The 23,584-nt window shown below is 40.6% G+C and overlaps 1 protein-coding gene across 4 annotated transcripts in view; it reads left to right on the top strand.

Moving 5' to 3' along the window:
• MDN1 (midasin AAA ATPase 1) overlaps positions 1-22,922 on the top strand; it is a 166,613-nt gene extending 143,691 nt beyond the window's left edge. For 2 of the 4 annotated variants that reach the window (XM_072737323.1, XM_072737313.1), the window contains 18 exons: positions 853-994; positions 2,633-2,808; positions 3,373-3,516; positions 4,021-4,165; positions 6,903-7,222; positions 7,501-7,662; positions 8,910-9,011; positions 10,141-10,342; positions 11,655-11,819; positions 13,316-13,479; positions 14,154-14,243; positions 15,626-15,741; positions 16,563-16,737; positions 18,300-18,373; positions 18,471-18,585; positions 19,677-19,740; positions 20,494-20,636; positions 21,445-22,922. In XM_072737323.1, the coding sequence (XP_072593424.1) occupies positions 853-994; positions 2,633-2,808; positions 3,373-3,516; positions 4,021-4,165; positions 6,903-7,222; positions 7,501-7,662; positions 8,910-9,011; positions 10,141-10,342; positions 11,655-11,819; positions 13,316-13,479; positions 14,154-14,243; positions 15,626-15,741; positions 16,563-16,737; positions 18,300-18,373; positions 18,471-18,585; positions 19,677-19,740; positions 20,494-20,636; positions 21,445-21,633 (2,688 nt within the window). In that variant the 3' untranslated portion in view covers positions 21,634-22,922. Of the gene's footprint in view, positions 1-852; positions 995-2,632; positions 2,809-3,372; positions 3,517-4,020; positions 4,166-6,902; positions 7,223-7,500; positions 7,663-8,909; positions 9,012-10,140; positions 10,343-11,654; positions 11,820-13,315; positions 13,480-14,153; positions 14,244-15,625; positions 15,742-16,562; positions 16,738-18,299; positions 18,374-18,470; positions 18,586-19,676; positions 19,741-20,493; positions 20,637-21,444 lie in introns of those variants that run through there. The other 2 variants (XM_072737331.1, XR_011997104.1) reach the window with 2 other exon arrangements.
• Positions 22,923-23,584: the final 662 nt, after the last annotated feature.

The following is a 23,584-nucleotide window of genomic DNA, read 5'->3' as shown; positions in this document are numbered from 1 at the left end:
ATTACTTAAAAATAAAAAATTTTTTAAAAAAGAAATGAAAAACAGATTGCAAAGCAGTTAGTAAAGCAGTGATCCCTTTTTGTTTATAAAGATGTGGGGGGCGTGTACTGATACAGATCACCTAGGTGTATTCTTGGATAAAAAGATGTACCAGAATGTCAGTGATACTGATTTCTTTGAGATTTTTGCAGGATGGTGGTTCCATGGGAAACTAACTCTTTGTTTTGCTTACAGTTCTTTTAATGGGATTTTATTGTGTTTGTATTTTTAAAAAGCATTTTAAAATCCAACCATAGTTTGAAAAAAATAAAATTCAACCATAATAAGAGAACAATCATGAATCTTCTGCCACAAATAACACCTAGAGTATACAGGAATACATATAGTTTAAGGAGAAGTGAACAAAAATTATATTCAGTTACTATCTGAGACCAAAGTGATAAAAATATTAAAGATGTGGACATTATAATAGGATTGAATTTTTTATCCTTCTTATTCTTAAGAAGTTATTATTTTTTTTAAGAATGCGTATTCTTTGCGTTCTTTAAGAATGCATATGTCTGGAATTGCCTTTTTTTTTTTTTTTTTTTAACAATTCACAAGAAGAAAACTTCAACAAAATTCTATATTCTCTAATCCCAATGCAATAAAACTAGAAATTACAGACCTACTAAAGCAAACCAGAAATTATTGTGTGTGGTTATATCCCCGTTGGTTCTCTTATTTTTCCTCTCCCTAGAGATAACTTAATATCATTAATGGTGGCTTATATATTTATGTTCTATTTAGAGCTGAATAAACAACAGCAAAGTGACGGCGTTTATGCTTTCTATAATGCTTTTTTTTATATAGGCAGAAGATACATTTCAGAAAGGTCAAGAAAAGGATAAAGAGGATCCTAACTCAAAATCAGACATTAAGGGCGAGGATAATGCCATTGAGATGTCAGAAGACTTTGATGGGAAAATGCATGGTGGGGAACTTGAAGAACAAGGTTTGTGGTTGTTACTTCATTCTTGTTTTTAAAAAATAGTTTATCTAGGAAATTACATGTTCTCAATAAGGAGCCTATTATAATTTTTTGGAACAAGTTTATTACTCTGCATAACTGAAAATGAAAACATTAGCATATGTATATTTCTTCACTGTCTTGACTGAGGCAGAAGTCTATAGTCAGTTTTGGAGATTCATCTCTGTAAACTCAAGACATTGGTATTTTGGCTGCCTCCTGTGCTAGACATAGTGACTTCCCCTTCAGGGAAGCCTGAAAGAACAAGAAGAGATATCCCTAACAGAGCTTGACTCTCAGCTCAAAAGTAAATTGGTCAGGGTAGTTTCTTTAAACAACTTAAAAAAAAAAAAAAAGTAGTAGGCATTTGTTATAGATGATTTGGAACGAGAGTGCAGGAGTGAATAGGTAGCCCTTAGACTTACCACTCAAACCACTTAATAAATTTTTATTCCTTTCCATTTATTGTGTGTGTATATGTATACACACAGAGACCATAAATAGTTCTGTAGATGGCTTTTTTTTTTTTCCTTTTATAGGAAGAGAGAGAGCTGGGGGAATGGGCAAAGAGAGAGGGAGAGAGAATCTTAAGCAGGCTCCATGTCCAGCGTGGAGCCTGATGTGAGCCTTGATCCCACAACCCTGAGATCATGACCTGAGCCAGAAACCAGGAGTTAGATGTTTAACCGTATGAGCCACCCAGGGTCCTTTATAGTCAGTTTGCTTTTTTCATTTAACATATGAGCATTCCCCTATCATTATAAATTATTTGAGAATGTGATTTCTTAATAGCACATTATCACTTGTCACAGGTTTGTACCATAATTCAGCAATTGCCCTAAATTTCTGACCATAGCGTAATTTGAGATATCATGTCTTATTGTAAGTGAAGGTATTGCAGAAATGAGAGTTGACCTTAGAGTAGAAAAGTATACACTTGCCTAAGAAACATAAGAATATAACCTTTAGGGGCACCCAGGTGGCTCAGTGGTTGAGCATCTGCCTTGGCTCTGTCGTGATCCAGGGATCCTGGGATCGAGTCCTGCATCAGGCTCCCAACAGGGAGCTTCTCCCTCTACCTTTGTCGCTGCCTCTCTCTGTGTCTCTTGTGAATAAATACATTTAAAAAAAATTTTTTTTTAAAGAATATAACCTTTATCACAGTAGACCTTGAGCAAAAACAATGGTAACAAAATTCTATTGAAATAGACACACGATTTTAGATGTTGGATGAAATAGAAGTGTATATATAATGTGTTAGAAATGGGGAGGAACCTTGGAAGTCATATAGTTTAAGTCTTTCATTTCACAGATAAGAAACCAAAACCCAGTGAAGTTGCTGAGTCTCATAATGAATATTCCCCCTAGCACCAGAAGTAGACACACTGACAGCTATTCTACCACCTTCTGTTTGTTAATATCACGTATTATGGACTTCTTTTTTCCTTCAAATAGTTTGCAAAACACAGTAGGACTACTTCAGTAGGCATCTGCCTGTACAAAGTCCTGTAAATGCAAGCAATAAATCTCAGATGGGGCACTTGCCAGGTAGTGTATCCATCCCTGTTCTGCACACATGGACCAGTTTGGGGATTTACCTTAGCTCAGTGTCTTCCCTTTCAGAAGAGGATGATGGGAAATCAGATAGTGATGGTGGAGACCTGGATAAACAGATGGGCGATCTGAATGGTGAGGAAGCTGATAAACTAGATGAGCGGCTTTGGGGTGATGATGATGAGGAAGAAGAGGAGGAGGAAGAAGACAGTAAAACTGAAGAAACAGGACCAGGAATGGATGAGGTAATTAAAAGATTCCCCCTATCCTATAGTCCCCAGGTTGAGAGGAGACATTGTTCCCACCAGTTACCATTTTCTGTTATTTACTGCTCTTCTCTGTCATTGTTTTTCTTCTTTTTTCTTTCATCCCTCTTGTTCTTCTTCTTTTTTGCCTCTTCTTGATTGTATTCCAAGCCAGAAGAATGGCCTAACCTGGGCCATGTATTATGGAAGAGCGAAGTTAAGACTCAATGCAAGTGTTCTGATTCGGCTGTTGGCCACTGAACTTCTCCACCTCCCTGCTTGGGAAAAGTCGGGCTGGATGGGACTCTGCAGCAGCACAGTGTGGCCCATCCCACTGTTCACACCTCTGCTATTACTGCTGCCATCTGGGCTAAAGCCAGACTATTCTTTCTAGGTTGTAAATGACACCCTGTCATCTGGATATTTCCATGGGATTGGCCCAACAGGCAGAAATTGTACATGCCTAAGAACTAATTTAGATAGAATCAACCTACATGAAAGCAGTTTCTTAGATTGAGAGTAATGATTTTGTGATTTTGTGCCTTTTCTTCCTCTGACATTTAGGAAGATTGTGGACTTGTTGCCAAAGATGACAACTTAGATCCTGGGAAATCAAACAAAGATAAAAACCAAGATAAGGAGGAAAAGGAAGAAGAAGTTGCTGATGATGGACAAGGCCAGGACAAAATTAATGAACAAATAGATGAGGTGATGAGGTTATGAAATGGATCTACCCCTGATTCAAGGCCAGGGCTGTTGTACTGCAGAGCTCCTGGGGAAGTCTTAAGATATTTTCATCCTGTTATCAGTTGTTTTCCCATTGCCTCATAAAACGTGTAACAAAGTCTCTCAACACCTCATAAAATATCTAACTATTGGTTACTAATGAGGTAGTCTTCATGCTGTTTGGGCTCATGCTGGAGTTTGAAAGCTAAATTCTGTGATTCTTTTCTATATATCTCCTCGTAAACCTTAGTTTCTTTCTTGAAATTAAGCAACACAGTACCTCTTATCATTGGAGAACGTGCATAGAAAGTGAAGTTTGAAATTTGAAATTTCTAGAAGCATTTGTAAAATTCTGAAGTATGGGGGAAATTTTAGAGAAGAGACTTTGTATTCTGTCAGCATAGCTGCTTAAAGATAATTATATGCAAATACTACTTTTTAAAAAGTTTGTAATTTATTTTTTCCTGTTCTCTCCATTGTCCAAAGAGGGAATATGATGAAAATGAGGTGGATCCTTACCATGGCAATCAGGAGAAGCTGCCAGAACCTGAGGCCTTGGACCTTCCAGATGACTTGAACCTAGACAGTGAAGACAAGAACGGTGGTGAGGACACAGACCATGAAGAAGGAGGTATGTCTTTCAAAACCTAAAGAGACCAGTTGGAATTCACTAAAAATGTACAATAACCAATTTCTTCATGCCATATCATGGGCAGGTCATAAATCTTGTCCAGTCATCTCAATTCCTCTTTGAGAAAATTGTTTGCTTTTTCTCTGTAGTGTTTCTCTCACCTGAGTTAGACTTAAAGCTTAAGCTGAGTACAGTGAAAGTAAACTAGCAGGTTTTTTGTCATTAATGTCCTCTCCTGTCCTATGTTTTAGCATTGCAGTAGCTGTGTGGTCCTTCATCACACAAAGCTTCATTTCCTCACAGCCATCTCGATGCCCCATCTCATGGATTGATGTAAACACTGAAATCTGAGTATATGAGGCCTCTAGTGGAGCCTTAGGGACAGCTTTTTTAGGGAAATGATTGTTTCAGTTATTGGTGGCTGTGCATCTGTTACATGTTTAATTTGAAATATGAAGTCATTGTTACAGGGAATGAAACTGAATAATCAAGAGAAGTCACAGGGCACTTGACAGTAATCTGCCTGTCATCCGCTGTTCAGTTTGAGTGAGTTCCCTAGGGAGAGCTGATACTGTATTGTTTGGAAAATGCCCCTACAATAGAAAGAAAGTCCCCAGTCATGGTGGGTAATCAGACAGATAGAAGCTAGCCTCACTGTGCTTCATAACAAATCTGTTACATATATAGAAAAGTTATTAAACTTTTTAAAACCCCATATTGGAAAAAATTAGTAAGTTATAAAAGAATAAATAAGAGGTAACGTTTATGTAAAAGTTTAATACTATATATTAATGGGTGCATCAAATATAGGAAAACACAAAAAGGAAGAAAACACAGCAGCTTCAGGTTATGGTGACCTTTGAGGAAGTAGGAAGGGCAAAGGCATCCAGAATCCATATAGTTGTACCCGGAACCATTTATTTCTTAAAAACAAGTGACAGAAGTTTGATACAAATACAGCACAGTGTTCACATCTATTAAATCTAGGTGGTTTTTAATTTTATTTTTTAATTTTTTTAAAAAGATTTTGTTTATTTATTATTCATGAGAGACACACAGAGAAAGAGGCAGAGACACAGGCAGGTTCCATGCAGGGAGCCTGACCTGGGACTCAATCCCAGGTCTCCAGGATCACGCCCTGGGCTGAAGGCGGCACTAAACCGCTGAGCCACCCAGGCTACCCAGGTTTTTAATTTTAAAATGCGTTTTCCATGCTTGAAGTATTTAATGATTAAAAAAATGGATTTGTGAACTGTTATTTAACCAGAATCATTTGATTGAAAATTTGATAACAGGCTTTCCTCATCCTAAGAACAAGTCTTCACTCTCTGAATCTCTCTATAGCTTACTCCCCACCCACCCATCCCCCATTTTTGTATAGTTTTATTAAGAAACCTAAAGGAAATTTCCCAACATCTCAAGGTGAGGCTTGTTACATTTAAACTCTGACTTTTGGGGCACATGAGCAGCTCAGTCAGTTAAGTGTGCGACTCTTGATCTCAGCTCAGGTATTGATATCAGGGTCCTAAATTCAGCCCCACGTTGGGCTCTATGCAAGGTGTGGAGCCTACTTAAAAAAATTCTAGCTGACTTATTTAGCACTATATAAGTTGCTACTTCTGAGACCATTTCACTACCATATAATTTTGGATTCTGACATCAACCTTAAATTCAAGATGTAGACAATTGTGTATATAAACTAAGAAGCAATTTTTTTTAAAGATTTTATTTATTCATAAGAGAGACAGAGACAGAGAGAGAGAGGCAGAGACACAGGCAGAGGGAGAGGCAGGCTCCACACAGGAACCTGATGTGGGACTCGATCCCGGGTCTCCAGGATAACATCCCGGACTGAAGGCAGGCACTAAACCGCTGAGCCACCCAGGGATCCCCCAGAAGCAATTATTTTAAAAAATTATTTAGCTGTGATTTCTGAAGTGTCCAAAGTATAGGAACATGCTTTTAATAAACAAAACTTTTCCAAATAGGAATGTTTCCATTGAACATATGTTGTATTTTCTGTGTATGATAAAAAAAGTCTGTCTACCAGTTATTGTCAAGGGTAAAACATCATTGCCCATCTTTGGTCCAAAATATTCCTTTTGTGCTGGCTTTTAGGATTTTTTTGGTAGATTACTTAGAATCTTTTAATGAAATGCACCATGTAGGGCAGCCCGGGTGTCTCAGTGGTTTAGTGCTGCCTTCAGCCCGGGGCCTGATCCTGGAGACCCAGGATTGAGTCCCACATCGGGCTCCCTGCATGGAGCCTGCTTCTCCTTCTGCCTGTGTCTCTACCTCTCTCTGTGTGTGTCTCTCATGAATAAATAAATAAAATCTTAAAAAAAAAAATGAAATGCACCATCCAGACAATTATATGTAACATACAGTGTTTTAGAGCAGAGGTGGGCAAACTTTTTCTGTAAGGGTCAGATAATAAATGTATCATACTTTATAGGCCATAAGCTGCGACAGGGGTTGCAAAACCTCCATTCTGCTTTTATAGTAGTGTGAAAGCAGCCATAGGCAACACAGAGTAGGCAGGCTAAACACATAAGTAAGCAAATAGATGTGGCTGTATTCCAATAAAACTTTATTTACAGAGACACGTGGGCCCTATTTGGCCCTTGGGCCATAGTGTGCCAATTCCTGGTTCAAGAGTAATAACAAAAAGCTTATGTAACTCAATCCCATGTTAAGTTGTGTTAAATTCTGTGTTTCTTACTTTTGTTGTATCCAGAAGAAAATCCTTTGGAAATTAAAGAAAAACCAATGGATACTGAAGAAGCAGGTCATGAAGCTGAGGAAATAAAGGAAGAGATCGAGGCTGACCACAGTGAAGGGCAGGGCCAACATAAGCCTGAGGAAGGCCCCAGTGAAGAGGAAAAGGGCGAGGAGGAGGAAGAGATGGACACGGGAACTGACGGCCAAGACAAAGATACTGAACATCCTGAAGAAAACTCAGAGGATGAGCAGCAGTCTCTGGAAGACAAGGACGAGGAAGCCAGTAAGGGAAGTGCAGAGAATGGTGTTCCTGTTGACCAAGGTCTCCAGCCCCAGGTATTGTGTAGTGTCTGGCTTGTCTCAAGTAAAAATAATAGCAAAGAGAGGTTACTATATTCCGATCAGAATCTTTTAGGATACTTCTCTATCACCAGGTGGCGCTGCTGAGCAGCTTTAAGTTTCTGTTTAAGACCCTTTCTGGCTAATAACCCTGCAGACTCCCCATGGTGAGGAATGGGGTATCTTATTGTTGCAGGATCCACCCCTCACCCCACTGCCTCATACTCTTCCTTCAGAGTATTTTAATGTGGTGTTTGCTTACCCTGCAAAAACAGGAAGAAGAAGGCAGAGAGAATTCTGACACAGAGGAACAGGTGCCAGAGGCCACGGAGAGGAAAGAGCATGACTCTTGCGGACAGACTGGGTTGGAGAGTGTGCAGAGTGCACAAGCTGTGGAGCTGGCTGGGACTGCGCCTGAGAAGGAGCAGGGGAAGGAGGTAATAGGCCCTCACTGCCTGGGCCAGCTGCCTCTAGAGGGTCTCTTTCCCCTGGATGAAACCACCATCTGTTTAGAAGTAGTTGGTGTATATGTGATGTTCTCTTAACATCTAAAAGATGATCTTCCATTCTTTAAGAAAATGATTCAGATATGCACTTTTATATGGCTCTCAGAACAAACCCTAGAATATTTGCTACATGCTGTATATAAGTATTGTGCTTAATGAGAAAAAGCTATTAGGCTGGTAGTACATCATGGGATACTCCAGTTGGTGTTAATTTTTAGAAAGCTTCCAAGTAAAGGAAGGTTGAATTTAGACTTTAGTCTTCAAGAGGCAGTAATCTGCCTTTTAATAGTATTTCCTTGCTGTTCACCGGGCTCTAAAGGTTTTGTGTTTGTTTTTAAGAAAGAGTGAGTACATCAGTGGAGGGGGAGAGGCAGAGGGAAAGGGAGACAAAATCCTAAGCAGGCTCCATACCCAGCACAGAACCCAACCTGGAGCTTGATCTTACAACCCTGAGATCATGACTGAGCCACTTAGGCACTGCTCTTAAGGTTTTTTTTTTAAAAAAGCAAAGCACTTCTTTGTTCCTTTAGCTAGAGTGATTGCTCTCTATATGGACCACAGTTCAGGCCACTTATATGCTATGGAAAGAGAGGACCTGCTACTTACAGTGGTGACTCTGGACATCTTGTTCAAGCTCTTTGAACCCAGTTTTCTCACCAGTAACAACACTTACTTATACTTCTTGTACTGCCCACCCCCCATTTATTGAGCACCCATTTAGGTAGGTGCTAAGGATTTTTATTACTTCAAATCCTCATAATAGTTCTCTAAGACTGCTGATTATCGTTACTACTCTCTCCATTTTATATTTGATCTAAATAAGCCACAGTAAAGTGAAATGACCATTTCAAGGGTGCACAGCTGGTAAATGTCAGAGCCTGGATTCTTGTAGAGGTCTTTCCTGCCTTCAGAGTAAGCCATTACCGTTCTGGAAACAAGGAACTAATCAGCCTTACACAGTGAAGTCCCTCAAGAGGGTGACCTATCTGGATTTAGATGCTCTTAATTTTGCCCACAGGCTAGGCCTTAGTCATAGGTGAGTTCTGGACCAGGGAGGCAGGTGTATTGTTTTGACTCTGAGAGGAAAATAATAGAGAAACTGCACATAAAACAGCACAGTAGCCAGGTGCTCATACGGCATCTTCCACTTTCATTCTCTCGTCGCTTGGATTTCATAGGAACACGGAAGTGGAGCTGCGGATGCAAATCAGGCAGAAGGCCATGAATCCAACTTCATCGCTCGGTTGGCTTCCCAGAAACAGACCAGGAAAAACACACAGGTCTCTGTCCCTCTTCTGCTGAACTTGGGTGCAGGCTATGTGTGAAAAGATGCCCTGAGTGTGGTGGTTTATTTTTTTTTTTTATTTTTATTTTTTTTAATTTTTTTATTTATTTATTTATGATAGGCACACAGTGAGAGAGAGAGAAGCAGAGACATAGGCAGAGGGAGAAGCAGGCTCCATGCACCGGGAGCCCGATGTGGGATTCGATCCCGGGTCTCCAGGATCGCGCCCCGGGCCAAAGGCAGGCGCCAAACCGCTGCGCCACCCAGGGATCCCGAGTGTGGTGGTTTAAAAACAGCCAAGCTCCCAGGCTTTGCTGTCTCACCAAACATGATGGTGGCTATAGCAAGCATATCAGGACCCCAGGTTCCTTCCCCATGGGGGTGTGTGTACACACACACACTTTCCCTATTCCTTTACACAGCCTAAGAGCCAAGTGTTGGCTGTTGTTGCCTAGTACTAGCCAGTCTTTTTTTCCACTGTCCCACTTTTTTGTGTTTTAAAAATAAGGGTTTTTAAAAAGTTCATTTATTTATTTATTGAGAGAGCACAAGCATGAGTGGGGGAAGGGGCAGAGAGAGAATCCCAAGTGGACCCTGTGCCCACAGCACTGAGTCCAGTTTGGAGCCTGATGTGGTGCTCGATCTTATGACCCTGAGATCATGACCTGAGCCAAAATCAAGAGTCAGATGTTCAGCTGACTGAGTCCCATGGGTGACCCTAAAAATTAGGGTTTCTTGGTTTTTTTTTTTTTTAACGGGATATAATTCATGTACATGAAATGAAATTCATATATAAAAAGCAATCCCCTAAAAAGCTTCCATCTTATTCCTGTCTTTAAGCCACATAAGAATAAATTGTTGCCAACAGTTTTTTCTTGTTTTACATGTACTTTTGTGTATGTAACTTAAGTATGGATGTGTTTCTTCCTTTTATTTCAGATCTAAAGTCTATCATACAGATCTATACTTTTTGTCTGGAGATCAGCCCATTCTTTTTAACAGCTGCATTGAATTCTATTTTTCTGTGGTTGCCCATCCATAGGGGGCTGGTTAACTTTATTAGGTATGTTAAGTCTTTTTTGCCAGTATAGACAAAACTCTAGTGAATTTCCTATTTCCCACAGAGTTTCAAGAGGAAACCTGGACAGGCCGACAATGAACGCTCCATGGGTGATCACAGTGAGCATGTGCATAAGCGGCTGAAGACTGTGGATATGGAGAACCACACTGAGCAGGGGCCAGCCCAGCCCCAGCCGCAGGCAGAAGACGCAGATGCCTTTGAGCACATTAAGCAAGGCAGCGACCCCTATGATGCACAGATGTATGGTATGGTTCAGAGAAGGCTTTTCCTTTGCTGAGTTCTCTGTGAGACTAGGCTGTATGACTCTGTGCCCAGCAGATAAATAAATTCATCTTAGGGGTGGGAATGGCTTTTTTGAACTATTTTCTCTCTAATAAGAATTATGCAGGAATACAGTTTGGTTTGGGTCTAAAACGATATCTGCAGCAAGTGCAAGTGTTCAGGGTTTCGGGGTCTGGGATAAGTCTTTTAATATCCATGATAACATTTGGCCACATCCAAACCTAGCACTAGTTTCAGGGTTTCTGAGTACTGGACATATTGCTTCTTGGTCACTGTGAGGTCACTCCTACAATGGCAGGAGGTGTGAACTAGAAGTGTATGTTTTTTTCGTAAGTGAAAAGAGGAAGAAAATCACAAGGGAGTGACCAGTTTTAGTCTCTCCTTCTAGTTCTCTTGGTGACTTTTTAGTGTTTTATTCCTAATATGCAAAATTTAGTGTTCATGATACTTATCCATGAACATAGTTTCAGAAATGATTGCTCTACCATGAGTTACTTTTCTGACTTCACTTTTTAGAAAAATAAAGCAGTAATAATCATTGCTACCATGAATTGAGCCTTTACTTTGTACCACTCTTCGGTCTGTTGAATGATCATGAAATTTTTCCAATAATCTTAATGAGCTATGATTTTTTTTTTTTAAGATTTTATTTATTTATTCATGAGAGACAAACAGAGCAGCAGAGACACAGGGAGAAGTAGGCTCCATGCAGGAAGCGCAAAGTGGGACTTGATCCCGGGACTCCAGAATTACTCCCTGGGCCGAAGGCAGGTGCTCAACCACTGAGCCACCCAGGCATCCCTGGGCTATGATATTTCCACCTCATAGATGAGGATACTGAAGCCAGACAAGTTTAAGAACTTGTCCAAATCACAATGCTAGTCTCAGTGTTGGTTCTTCTGTGTCCTGTGTTATACTCTTAATCATTATAGTTTCTTCACTCATAATGGTTAATGGAGCACATAATGGTTAATTCCATTAACTGCTGAGTCATCTGTCCAGCCTGTTTATTCTAGTTCAATCTCTTGTAATAGCAGTAAAAACCTAGTTAAGCATCCTACTTTTGTGGTAGAGAATAGGTAGTGACATCAGTAGGTCAGTAGAGCTTCCGGGGCACAGAAAAGCCAAGCACTGTGTTCATGGCACATAGTTGGTCAGCGGGAGAACCAGCATGAATAAAACCTTGGAAGCTAAAAAGGACAAACTACACCCACTCATGATTACTTTGTTCTACAAAGACCTAGGCTTCTATGTATTTGTATGCTTTATTGGCAGATGTGGCAAGCAAGGAGCAACAGCAACAGTCTACAGAAGATTCCAGGAGGGATCAGGAAGAGGAGGTGGAGGATACCTTCCTGGACACAGAGAAGGAGGAGGAGCTCCGAGCAGCAGACATAGAGCAGCTGAAACCAGAGAAGGTCAAGTCAGGGACCACGCCGGGTGAGTCCTACAGTGAACGAATCCCTTCTGAGCTTTCTGACTTGGAGAAATCACTTCTGGTGTTCTGTAGTCTGATCTGGCTTGTTTTCCCGTATCCTAAACCATGGTCTAGGTACTTATTTGCCTATGATAATTTCACTATATTTCACTTCCGAGTCAAAAGGTGGAGTTGTGGGACACCTGGGTGGCTCAGTGGTTGAGGTGGCTCAGTAAGTGAATATGCCCTTTGGCTCAGGGCATAATCCTGGGGTCCAGGATCGAGTCTCACATTAGGCTCCTTCCCTTGTGGGAAGCCTGCTTCTCCCTCTGCCTGTGTCTCTGCTTTTCTCTCTCTCTCTGTCTCTCATGAATAAAATAAATATATATTTTTTTTAAGTGGGGTGGTGTTGTAGACAGTATCCTTCAAGGACACCTCAGAAACCTGAGTTTCAGGCCACCAGTTTTTTAAAAAATATATAGGAAACAAAATAGTATACTTAATTCAGCTATGATCAGAAGATACACTCTTGATTATTAGAGAAATGTTTTCAATTATATAAAAATATAGACTATTAGCATAAGATACAGTAAAAATATTTAAAGAAATAGAATGGGGAAAATGCATATGAAAAAGTAACCAGGGATCCCTGGGTGGCGAAGCGGTTTAGCGCTTGCCTTTGGCCCAGGGCGCGATCCTGGAGACCCGGGATCAAGTCCCACGTCGGGCTCCCGGTGCATGGAGCCTGCTTCTCCCTCTGCCTATGTCTCTGCGTCTCTCTCTCTCTCTCTCTCTCTCTTTGTGACTATCATAAATAAATAAAAATTAAAACAACAAAAAAAAGAAAAAGTAACCAAATGTCTTAAATATAGTTGACCAAGTATTATTACTAGACAACTTATTAAAAAAAAGAAAAGAAGACATACATTTAACACATTAAAAAATAACTTTATCAGTGGTGGAATAAATGCAAATTCAAAAGAACCTACCCAATTCAAGGGCCTTTTTTTTTTCTGCCTTCTTCTTGTCCTCTCGGGTTTTAGAACTATGACTGCCCAGCCATTATATAACAGTGGGAATGGCATAGCTCTGATGAAAATTCAGAATCCAGACTTTGCCTCTTCTTCACATTATTGGTTGAGGAAATATGTTTGTTGAGTATATATTCTTTGCCTCAGTTTTCTCATCTTTAGAATGGAATGTGACTTTTAGTTTTTATTTTTATCCGAGGTCTATATGCATGTAGTTTAAAGAATCACACAGTTTTACAAGGCTTATCAGGGTAATTCGGAGTCTCCCCTACTTCTCTTTGTAGAACAGCCGCCTTTGACATTGCAGTGGGGAGGAGGGGAGCTTAATGGACTAAGAATTGGCAGTGACTGACCCAAAGAGAAAGAATATGTGGAAATTTTCTGAGGAGTGAAGGAGTGAGGTTTGAGTAATTATTAGGATTGGCAGGTAATTGCAAAGGGTCTTTTTGTAATATTATGGTAAGTAAAACTCTCTTAAATGCAAATAGGCTTTGATGAGATGGAGGTGGAGACTCAAGCTGTTAAAACAGAAGAAGACCAAGATCCCAGGACTGACGTATCACAGGAGGAGACAGAGAATGAGAAACCAGAGAGAAGCCGAGATTCGACCATTCACACAGCCCATCAGTTCCTCATGGACACAGTTTTCCAGGTACTAAAATTTTCACAGATTACTACTTTAATAAGTTAACAAAATGTAGTTATAAACTGCTTTTAAATGTTTGTCTTTAGAACTTCATGGAATATCTCATTGTTGCGAGTATCTTATCAAAGTTTTTAGAACTCTTTGTGACAGTTCTCTCTAAATAGATAACACTCTTCCAGCAGTCAATCCCAGGGTCCTGATGGATTATCTGTCCTGACCTGGCTGTGCTGGTGGGTCTGGTCCTCCAGCTTCAGGTTCTCAGATCTACTCTTCTCATGTCCAGCATCCTTGTGTGAGAATCCTGTAGGGACAATTTATAGCTTTTGCTGGTGAAGTAGCAAGAATCCTTAGGGAAAGCAGATTTAACGGAGTTGTTTTCCCTAATCATTTGATTTAATAGCAGTCTCGATAAATCAAAGAACATTCTGATACTAATACCTTTGGTTTTTATTTTGCTGTATATATTTCTTGTAAATGGTAAGATTTCCTTTATCTTGTCTTCACAAAATGGGAAGAAGACTAGTTACCTGGCATCTTCTTATTGTGCCATTAAATTTGCTTAAGTTTTGTTTCTCATGTTATGTATTTGGAGTTCATACTGCTGGGAAGAAGGCAGCCAGTGATAATGAGTTGGTGATTTCACCCTAGACTGCCTCTTACCTGTGGCTTTTTCTTCTTAGCCCTTTTTAAAAGATATCAGCGAGCTAAGACAGGAACTGGAGAGACAGCTGGAAATGTGGCAGCCACATGAGTCTGGAAACCCAGAAGAAGTAAGTCACTGGTCTTTTCATAAGATATCTTGATTTTTTTTTTTTTTTTAAATAGATACAGCAAGCTCAACAGGTTCTTAGCACCCATCACCCTTGTACAAGAGTGAGGATGGAGGCTATAATTACAGTCTGAAGCCTAAGCCTATCCATTGCTTTCTGCCTACTTTGCCACTAGATATGTAGCTTAATTAAAACAGAGAAGCTGATGTATTTATTTCCTTTTTTTTTAAACTGAAAAGTCAAAAAAATAAATAAACTGAAAAGTCTTTATTTTTTTATTTTTTTAAAGACTATTTATTTCTTCATGAGACACACACACACACACACACACATAGAGAGAGAGGCAGAGACACAGGCGGAGGGAGAAACAGGCTCCCTGCAGAGAGCCTGACGTGGGTGAGACTCAATCCTGGGTCTCCAGGATCACGCCCTGAGCTGAAGGCAGCACTAACTGCTGAGCCACCCAGGCTGTCCCTAAAAAAGTCTTTTTAAAAATATTTTATTTATTTATTCATGAGAAACACAGAAAGAGAGAGGCATAGACATAGGCAGAGGGAGAAGCAAGCTCCCCACAAGGAGCCTGATGGTGGGACTCGATCCTGGATTCCAGGATCAGGACCTGAGCTTTAGCTCAGGTATGCTCAGCTGCTGAGCCATCCAGACGTCCCTGTTTATTTCCTTTCATTTCCATTACTTACTGTATATAATAGATAAAACAGATATGACATTGGTTGAAAAATGAGGCAAAATGTGTCATTAACAGAATAGGCCACCTGGAATGTTGCTGGCTGACTTAATGTGTCAGCATTAAGTCAGAAGCTTCATTTTTAATGACTTGGCATCCTAAATTTACTGTATGTGTACATGTTTATATTTTGCAGCCACTATCCTCATTCACCCTACAGACCTGTAGGAGGGCTCTGCCATAGTTGGAGCTTTGTGTCTAGGCAATAAGCACACTGTTAAGATATTTGCACTCATTGCTTTTGCTTTTGAAACATGACTCCCGAGAGCCCATGATTATGTGGCTGGATCTTATAGCACCATAATATCCATCCACAGCTCCCTAGCCACATGAAGCATACAGGTTATAGGCTTCATAAGTAGTGAGAATAAAGTGTTGATTTGGGCATGAATTCCAGTATTTTCTGCCATTTTCATTCTTTCTCTTTTGGAACCGAGGGTTGTGGGTTTGGTAGAAGAGGAGACATTTTTAAGGATATGAACTAGATGGCAGCTTGCTAAGAGAACCTTTTGAGTTAGCTTCTGTGGACCAGGTTCATGCAGGTCATTTTGTACTGCTCTGCTTCAAGTGTCCTCTTGCTGTAATGACTTTGGCTGGCTCTGACATTCTGTGGGTAACTTCCACGTTATTGTCACAGGAAAAGGCTGCAGCTGAGATGTGGCAGAGTTACCTGGCCTTAACTGCGCCTCTTTCACAGCAGTTGTGTGAACAGCTTCGCCTCATATTAGAGCCTACCCAGGCAGCCAAGCTGAAGTAAGTCTTCTCCATTGGACTCACTCATAGTGCCCTGAAAAGATGGCATTGTCACCCTTTCTATTGAGCTCAGCCCTTAACCACTTACAGTACTGGCTTGTGGTGGCCATTTGTGCTGCATAGGCACCAGTATGTTATTCTATACCTTTTTTCATGTTACCTCTAAAAAGTGTCTTTTAAGTTTGGTATGACTACAGTTCCTTTGATTTATTAACATCTGATGGGAAAATTGGCTGAGCCTTTAGATGGGTGTGTAGGCTTGCTGCATGTGTTACTCACTTAGATCTTTTCAAAGATTTATCCAGACTGACAATTTCAGAACAGAAAAGAATCCAAGATTTAATCAGCACAAACATATTTTTCTAATTTTTTTTTTTAAAGATTTTATTTATTTATTCATGAGAGACACACGGTGGGCGGGAGGGGGGTGTGTGGAGAGAGAGGCAGAGACACAGGCAGAGGGAGAAGCAGGCTCCATGCAGGGAGCCCGACGTGGGACTCAATCTCAGGTCTTCAGGATCACACCCTGGGCCAAAGGTGGCGCTAAACCACTGAGCCACCTGGGCTGCCCTATTTTTCTAATTTTTAAAATGTGTCTTAGCTTACCTGGAAGGACCTAATTATTATTGCCAAATACATATCCAGTTTTTCTGACTGCCCTCAATTCTCAATTGACAGTGACACTTGAGTGTGCCAGGTTACTGGTTATTTGGTATTCTTGTTTATGAAGTATTACAATGTAATTTTATTCTTTAAAAAAAGTTATCAGAGGATGGAGCAGTTGTTAACTAATCTTTGCCTCATTTGGGTAAATTTAATAGAGGAGACTATCGAACCGGAAAGCGGCTAAACATGAGGAAGGTCATTCCATACATTGCTAGTCAATTTCGGAAAGACAAGATTTGGCTTCGAAGGACCAAGCCCAGTAAACGCCAGTATCAGATTTGTTTGGCTATTGATGACTCTTCTAGCATGGTGGACAACCATACCAAACAGGTAAGGAAGCACAGTGCTAGTTTAATGAGAAATTGACCCCAAGCCATGCTTCATGGCCACCTAGAAGATTAAAATATTGTTCTGGCAAAAAGCACTTTGAAATACCAATTACTGTTCTTAGAATGTGATATCATGTTTGAGAAGACCTCAAATTTTTAAAAGAAGTTAAAAAGGCAGATTTAGGATGTCTCAAAATAATTTGGTCCCTTACTGTTGGAGGCCTGTTAAGTTTGTTTATTCATTCATTCATTCATGAGAGAGACACACACAGGGTGAGGGGGCAGGCTTCGTACAGGGAGCCTGATGCGGGACTTGATCCCAGGTCTCCAGGATTGCGCCCTGGGCCGAAGGCAGGCGCTAAACCACCAAGCCACCTAGGGACCCCACTTGTTCTTTTTAACCTTGCTATGCTCCTGTCTAGCCACAGAAGAGTAACTATGACAATGTTTATTTTCCACAAAATGCAACGTACTATTAAACTATCTTTTATGACCTTGTACAACAACATATCTATCATTGATTTTTTTTTTTAAGTGTTCAGTGTATTTCTCTAAGTCTGAAATTATCTGGAGTTAGTGCTCTCTTAGTCACAAGGGTTTTTTTGTTTTTTAAGATTCAAAAAAAAAAAAAAAAAGCAAGCACACGCACAAGTGGGAGGGAGGGGCAGTAGAGGGAGAGAAGCAGACTTCTCTACTGAGCAGGAAACCCGATGCAGGGCTCCATCCCAGGACACAGAGATCATAACCTGAGCCAAAGGCAGACACTTAACAATCTGAGCTACCCAGGTGCCCCTAGTATACATATGGATTAAGGGCCTGAATTAGGATATCACCATTATGGACACTGAAGACTGATGGTTTTTGCATTGATGCTATTACCTAGAATGAACCAATGAACAACCTAAATCTCTATATATGTTCCCTTGAAAAAGGTTCAAATCCAGGCTCCTCACTTTTTCCTAATGATGTTGGGTGATTTATTTGCTGTCAGTTTCATCTTCTGAAAAATGAGAATTGAAATAGTATCTATTATATGCAGAGTTGTGAAAATTAAAATGAAGTATGTACTCAGTTTAATGCCTAGCACTTGATATGTGTTCAGTAGATGTTAGCTGCTATAAGTATCACCTTTTTAGTGAGATTTAAATTCTAAAATTATGATATCATTTACATATGGGTTAAAATAAATTGGTTTTTAGAATCTTGTAGCCATAAGAGATTACTTTTTATGTAGTCTTCCTGCCCTACCCTCCACCCCCACCCCCCAAAGGGAAAAATTCTAAAAATTTTATGGACCAAATCTCTTAGGATCACTTTTATGAGATGATGTCTAGAGAAGACCTTTGCTACTAGTGTAATAGATTCTGGGTTTCAGGATTTGTGATACTTGACAGGGTCTGAGCCACTATGGCCTCTGGCTTGATTGTGAATAGCCATGGTGATATTCCCTGTGGGCCCTGCAAAAATACCATTTTCCTTGGGACTCTTGGTATAATAAAAGCTGAGAGGCATTGATCTAGAGGATATTCTGATTGCTTCAACCCTTAACTTTCTATTTCATAGCTGGCATTTGAATCTTTGGCTGTGATTGGAAATGCTCTTACACTCCTGGAAGTGGGTCAGATTGCTGTGTGCAGGTAAGGGTGCCTTTTAATTCCAGTAGGAAAATCAAACTATTGTTACATTGATCACACAAAAAATAACTCCCACTGTATTTCATTTTTCTCTCTCTAGTTTTGGAGAGTCCGTAAAGCTGTTACATCCATTCCATGAACAGTTCAGTGACTCCTCGGGGTCCCAGATTCTGCGACTTTGCAAATTCCAACAGAAGAAAACCAAGATTGCTCAGGTATGCTGACGACATCAAAGATCCTCTGCACAGTCATTCTTAAGCAGGTGTGGGGAGACGTAATTTTTATTTTTTTAATTAGAAAAGGTTTTTTTTTTTTTTAAGGTCTTATTCATTTATTTGATTGAGCGAGCATGAGTGAGGGAAGGGCCAGATTGAGAGAGAGAGAGAGGGAGAGAGAGAGAGAAACTAAGCAGGGAGCCCTACATGGGATTTGATCTCAGAACCGTGGGATTATGACTTGCGCCTAAGGCAGAACCTCAACTGACTCAGCCACCCAGGGGCCCCAGAGACATAATTTTTAGCATTCTCTTCCTCCCCAGTACGGTTTTAGGACAGGTAAAATTTCCAATGCAGAATAGTTCTAGACTTTAGCCTATTTACCATGGGAATAAAAACTTATTTGCACCCATTAGCAAATAGGGCATGACTTCTTTTTCTCAGTTCCCCAAAGATTGCTTGACTTTGTGTCACTAATTCTCTTGCTCCCTGTTTTTTGAGAGATTAGGGACTTTTGCAAAAATAAACCATCTTCCTGTACTCTAATTCGGCCAATTTTTCTCCCCCATTTAGTCTAGAGAAGAAATAATGTAAAATAAACCAATGACTTGCTCACGATGACATAAGTTCAAAACAGCATAGGATGATAATTCTGTCCTCTTCATATCTGCCTTGATTTAACCTATTTTTATTATGTTGCACTAGAGATTGTATGTTTTCTTGCCTTTTTCTACTCAATTATTTTCTTCCGAAAGAAGACAACTGTTTTGTTCATTTGGGGGCATTTTTGATGTCTTATCTTTATCCCCCAAGGGAAGTGTTTTTTTTCCTCTAGGGTGTGTTAGAGAACACTAATAGCGTGTATGCTAGAGATGCAGGTCTGTGCTGGAGAATGCCACTACCCAAGGATAGATGCCAACAGTGCGAGTCATTGGTCCCCAGTACAGGTGGCTTGAAGGGGCAGTGTGATTGCCTATATATCTGAGAAGGTTATTTGATTATCACTTAAGAGTTAGGAGTAATTTCAGTCTCTGCAACAAAGAAGAGAATTTCAGTAGTTTTCTAATGGCCTGTCTCTGGTTCTGGTTTAGTTTCTGGAGTCCGTAGCCAGCATGTTTGCAGCTGCTCAGCAGCCCTCACAGAACACCAGTCCAGGTGAGCTGCAGTTTTTAATTTTTATTAACAAAATACTTTTCTGTTATGTACATTCACAAGCTGCTTGCTTCATCCCACTATACTCATGACCAGAGGGAATCTTAAGCAGGCTCCATGCCAGTGTGGAGCCCAAAATGGGGCTTCATCTCACGACCCTGAGATAATCTGAGCTGAAATCAAGAGTAGGATGCTTTTTTTTTTTTTTTTAAAGATTGTGTTCATTTATTCATGACAGACAGAGAGAGAGAGAGAGAGAGAGAGAGGCAGAGACACAGGCAGAGGGAGAAGCAGGCTCCATGCAGGGAGCCTGACATGGGACTTGATCCTGGGTCTCCAGGATCACACCCCAGGCTGAAGGCGGTACTAAACCGCTGGGCCACCGGGGCTGCCCAAGAGCAGGGTGCTTAATCAACTAAGCAACCCAGGCACCCCTCAATACTGCTATGTTTATACTTTATAGCCATAAATATGTTTTGTTACTGCTATAATGAAATTAATCTAATGTGACAGAGAAATTGTTTTATTGACAGAAGCTTCATATGTCTTTGTGCAGCCTTTGTCCCACTGGAGGGTCTGAAGTGATAGACTTAGGTCCCTTTTGTTTATGTCCAGAATTCATTGGTTTTGGACATCTCTTTGGTTAATAGTATAGAGAAAGGCTACACTAATTTGTCTTCAAGTAGATTTGAGTTGTTAAAAGTGGGATTTTTGTTTTGTTCCCTGTTTCCTCTCCTACTATATGTTCCACTTTAGAAACCGCACAACTCCTCCTGGTGGTCTCTGATGGACGTGGCCTTTTCCTCGAGGGTAAAGACAGAGTACTGGCAGCAGTCCAGGCCGCCCGGAATGCTAACATCTTTGTCATTTTTGTTGTATTGGACAATCCCAGTTCACGGGTAAGTGTTACTAAAAGTTGCTTTTCTGGGGTTAAAGTGGGGATTCCCTTCAGCCTGTCCTATCTGATGAAATATGGCCTAAGTCACACCATCATCACCCCTAATGTTCTGTTGGTCACTCTTCTAGGCGCTTTTTTTTGGTGAATAACCCAGTGAGGTAGGGATCATTTTTCCCACTTTGCAGTGAAAGACATAAACACAGGTTATTATAGGTAATGAGTAGGAAAGCCAGAATTCAGATTCCAGAGACTACCCTTTCTGTGCCATCTCCTACTCTCGTGAGTCATCCTTTCCCTCTGCACTGTCTCCTTGTAGGTACTGCAGCCCTTGATAATAGGCCTTATCCACTTGAAACTGTAGACCAGCCCCAGCCCATTCCAATTACTTCATAGCTGTGCCCTTCTCAGAGCAGGGTGCAGCGGTTGCTAAGTGAAAGATACCCACAGGGCAGTTCTGTTCCAGGGGAAGCATTGTCTCTACAAGTCACATTAAGGCCTGGATAACAAGTTGGAAGACTTGTGAATTACTCCATGTAGAAAATGGGATAATATCCTTATAGGAAATTTGGGTTTTCTTGTCTGCCCTTTTATCCCTTTTAATGCCCATATTCCCTCAAAGAGTGCTCAGAAAGAGATCGGCTGCCTCAGTAAGAGTTCTGAAAATTGTTCCTTGGTAATAAAAGCTAATTTTATATGTAGGAGTTAGATTATAGGAGACGTAAAAACTGTTAGCAAAAGAGATCAGAGAAAAGCTAGCCAAGGATACTGGTTTGGTTTTTCTTTTATATCAAAATGTTTTCTGTTGACAGGATTCTATCTTGGATATTAAAGTGCCAATATTTAAAGGACCTGGAGAGATGCCCGAAATCCGATCATACATGGAAGAGTTCCCATTCCCATTCTACATCATTCTTCGCGATGTGAATGCCCTCCCTGAGACACTCAGCGATGCTCTGAGGCAGTGGTTTGAGTTGGTGGCAGCCTCCGATCACCTGTAGAGAAGGAACAATCTAAAGTGAGACTTTAAACCACGGTCAGACTGTGGCGTCTCTGGCTAGGTGCTCCCTCTTTTGGACAAGTGCTTTTGATCTGATTGATAAAAATTCACTTATTAGCTACAGAAAGTTTTTATTACAATGTACATTTTATTTTATAATGTGCTTTCAGAGCTAGAGCAAGCCTGGGGCTCCCTTCTTTGCCTGGGTTATAGTTGTAAGAAATCTGGGTCAATGAAGGAATAGCAGCAGCAAGTGTCTGGTGTCGGAAGCCCTGGCCTAAGAGGAGACCTGGGACCAGCTACTTTTTCCCTCTTGCAGGAGCCCTGAACACCTACCGATAGCAGCTGCTAGAATTAGGATTGTCCCAGTCCTTTGGACAAAGGACTAAAGACAACTCCCCTTCTGACTCTGCTCTAAGGCTCCACCTAGCCAAGCCCATAATGTGTATCCAAGTGATATCAGGAGGCTGAGACAACTGCAGCTTTGTGGAGTCCTAAGTGTGTATCTTTTCTCATTGTGCTTCATGTGATGGGAACTACCTTCTTTTGGAGGGTATGTAGGTTGCATTATAGGGGTTCTCAGAAAGCAACCACTCTGTCAAGGGGCCCAGGTGGTCAGAAAAATGACCCTGACCCTTGGGTGATGGGAAAAGGAAGTAGCTTTTCCATGTTGTCTTTCACATTTGCTGCTTCAGGAGACTATGCAATGATGGGAAGCTGATTTTCCCTTTGATTATTTCATCCTCCTAGTGCACAGCCCACCCCTGTTGTTGTATTTATTTCTTTAGGATTTTTTTTCTTTTTTTTTTTTTTTTCTTAACAAGAGGAATAGCTATTCCTCCAATGCTTTTAAGCTGGACTGAGCCAGTCCCATTCTGGAAAAAAAAAAAATGCTGTCTTTAGGAAAAATAAGCAGCTACATTCCGCCCCCCCCCCCCCCCCTCCCCCCAAGTCAAAATACATCAGCGGTTTTTAGACAGTTTTTACTTGGCCAGAAAACACTGCTTGAATACTTGAAATTGTGTGCTGTGTTCTATTTAAGTTGTCAGAATGTCAGAATGTTCTTTTGTAGACAATATGCCATGATGTATAATTGTCTATCTCCACATCTGTTTTCAAGTTACACTGTGAAGTTTGCCACATTTTTGAGGTGGTCATCAAAGACACAGATTGCTTGTTGTTTAACCAAGTGTCCTAAAGCATGTACCTGAGGTTATATCATTTTTTATTCTAAAAAGCTATGCAGCTTATATTCTGAAAATTATTAAATATATACCACTGTTGATATAATTCATGACTATTCTTAATGGACTATGACAACTGTATAAAAGGTGTGCCAGAAGAATGATTTTGTCTGCTCCATTAGTCAGCTATCACTGGCTAATATGGTGTCACCATGACCTGCACAACTTCAGTGACTCACTGCAATAACGGTTTCTCTCTCATTTGTGTTTCACATCCACGATGGGTGAGCTGCCACATGCTGGCTCTGCAGCAGAGGAAAGGATAAGTTGAAAAGCACAAGAGCTTCTAAAATTTGTTCGAAATGACATATTTGTTCATTTCATTGGCCATTGCCCTCTATGATGGGTCTGGTAGGCAAAGACACTAACATTCTGACCATAATGTGGTCTATCATATATATCTTTGAAATTGTACCATATAAGCTGGAGCTTCCCAGCTGGTACCTAAGAGTCCCATTGTCAGCTTGTGCTGTGATGGGAAAAGGGTTGGAAAGCATGGAAGCAGTTCCAGGAGACCTCCAAGGAATGGTGATGTCGGATCACAGAGGGAGTTCTGAGGGTACGCTTGTCTCCTTTGGAGCTCAGAAGTTACAGCTGCCTTACTTTGTCTTCACACCCCAATCTTGTTCAGTCTAACATTGACATCTATTTTATCCCATATGCCCTTCTGCTCTGCTTACACTATAGTTGGAGCACTTTTAATCTGTA

The sequence above is a fragment of the Vulpes vulpes genome, chromosome 1 (genome assembly GCF_048418805.1).
Source record: "Vulpes vulpes isolate BD-2025 chromosome 1, VulVul3, whole genome shotgun sequence".
Classification (NCBI taxonomy): Eukaryota; Metazoa; Chordata; class Mammalia; order Carnivora; family Canidae; genus Vulpes; species Vulpes vulpes.
Note: the sequence above shows the minus strand (reverse complement) of the source record. Positions and strands in the feature narration are given on the sequence as shown.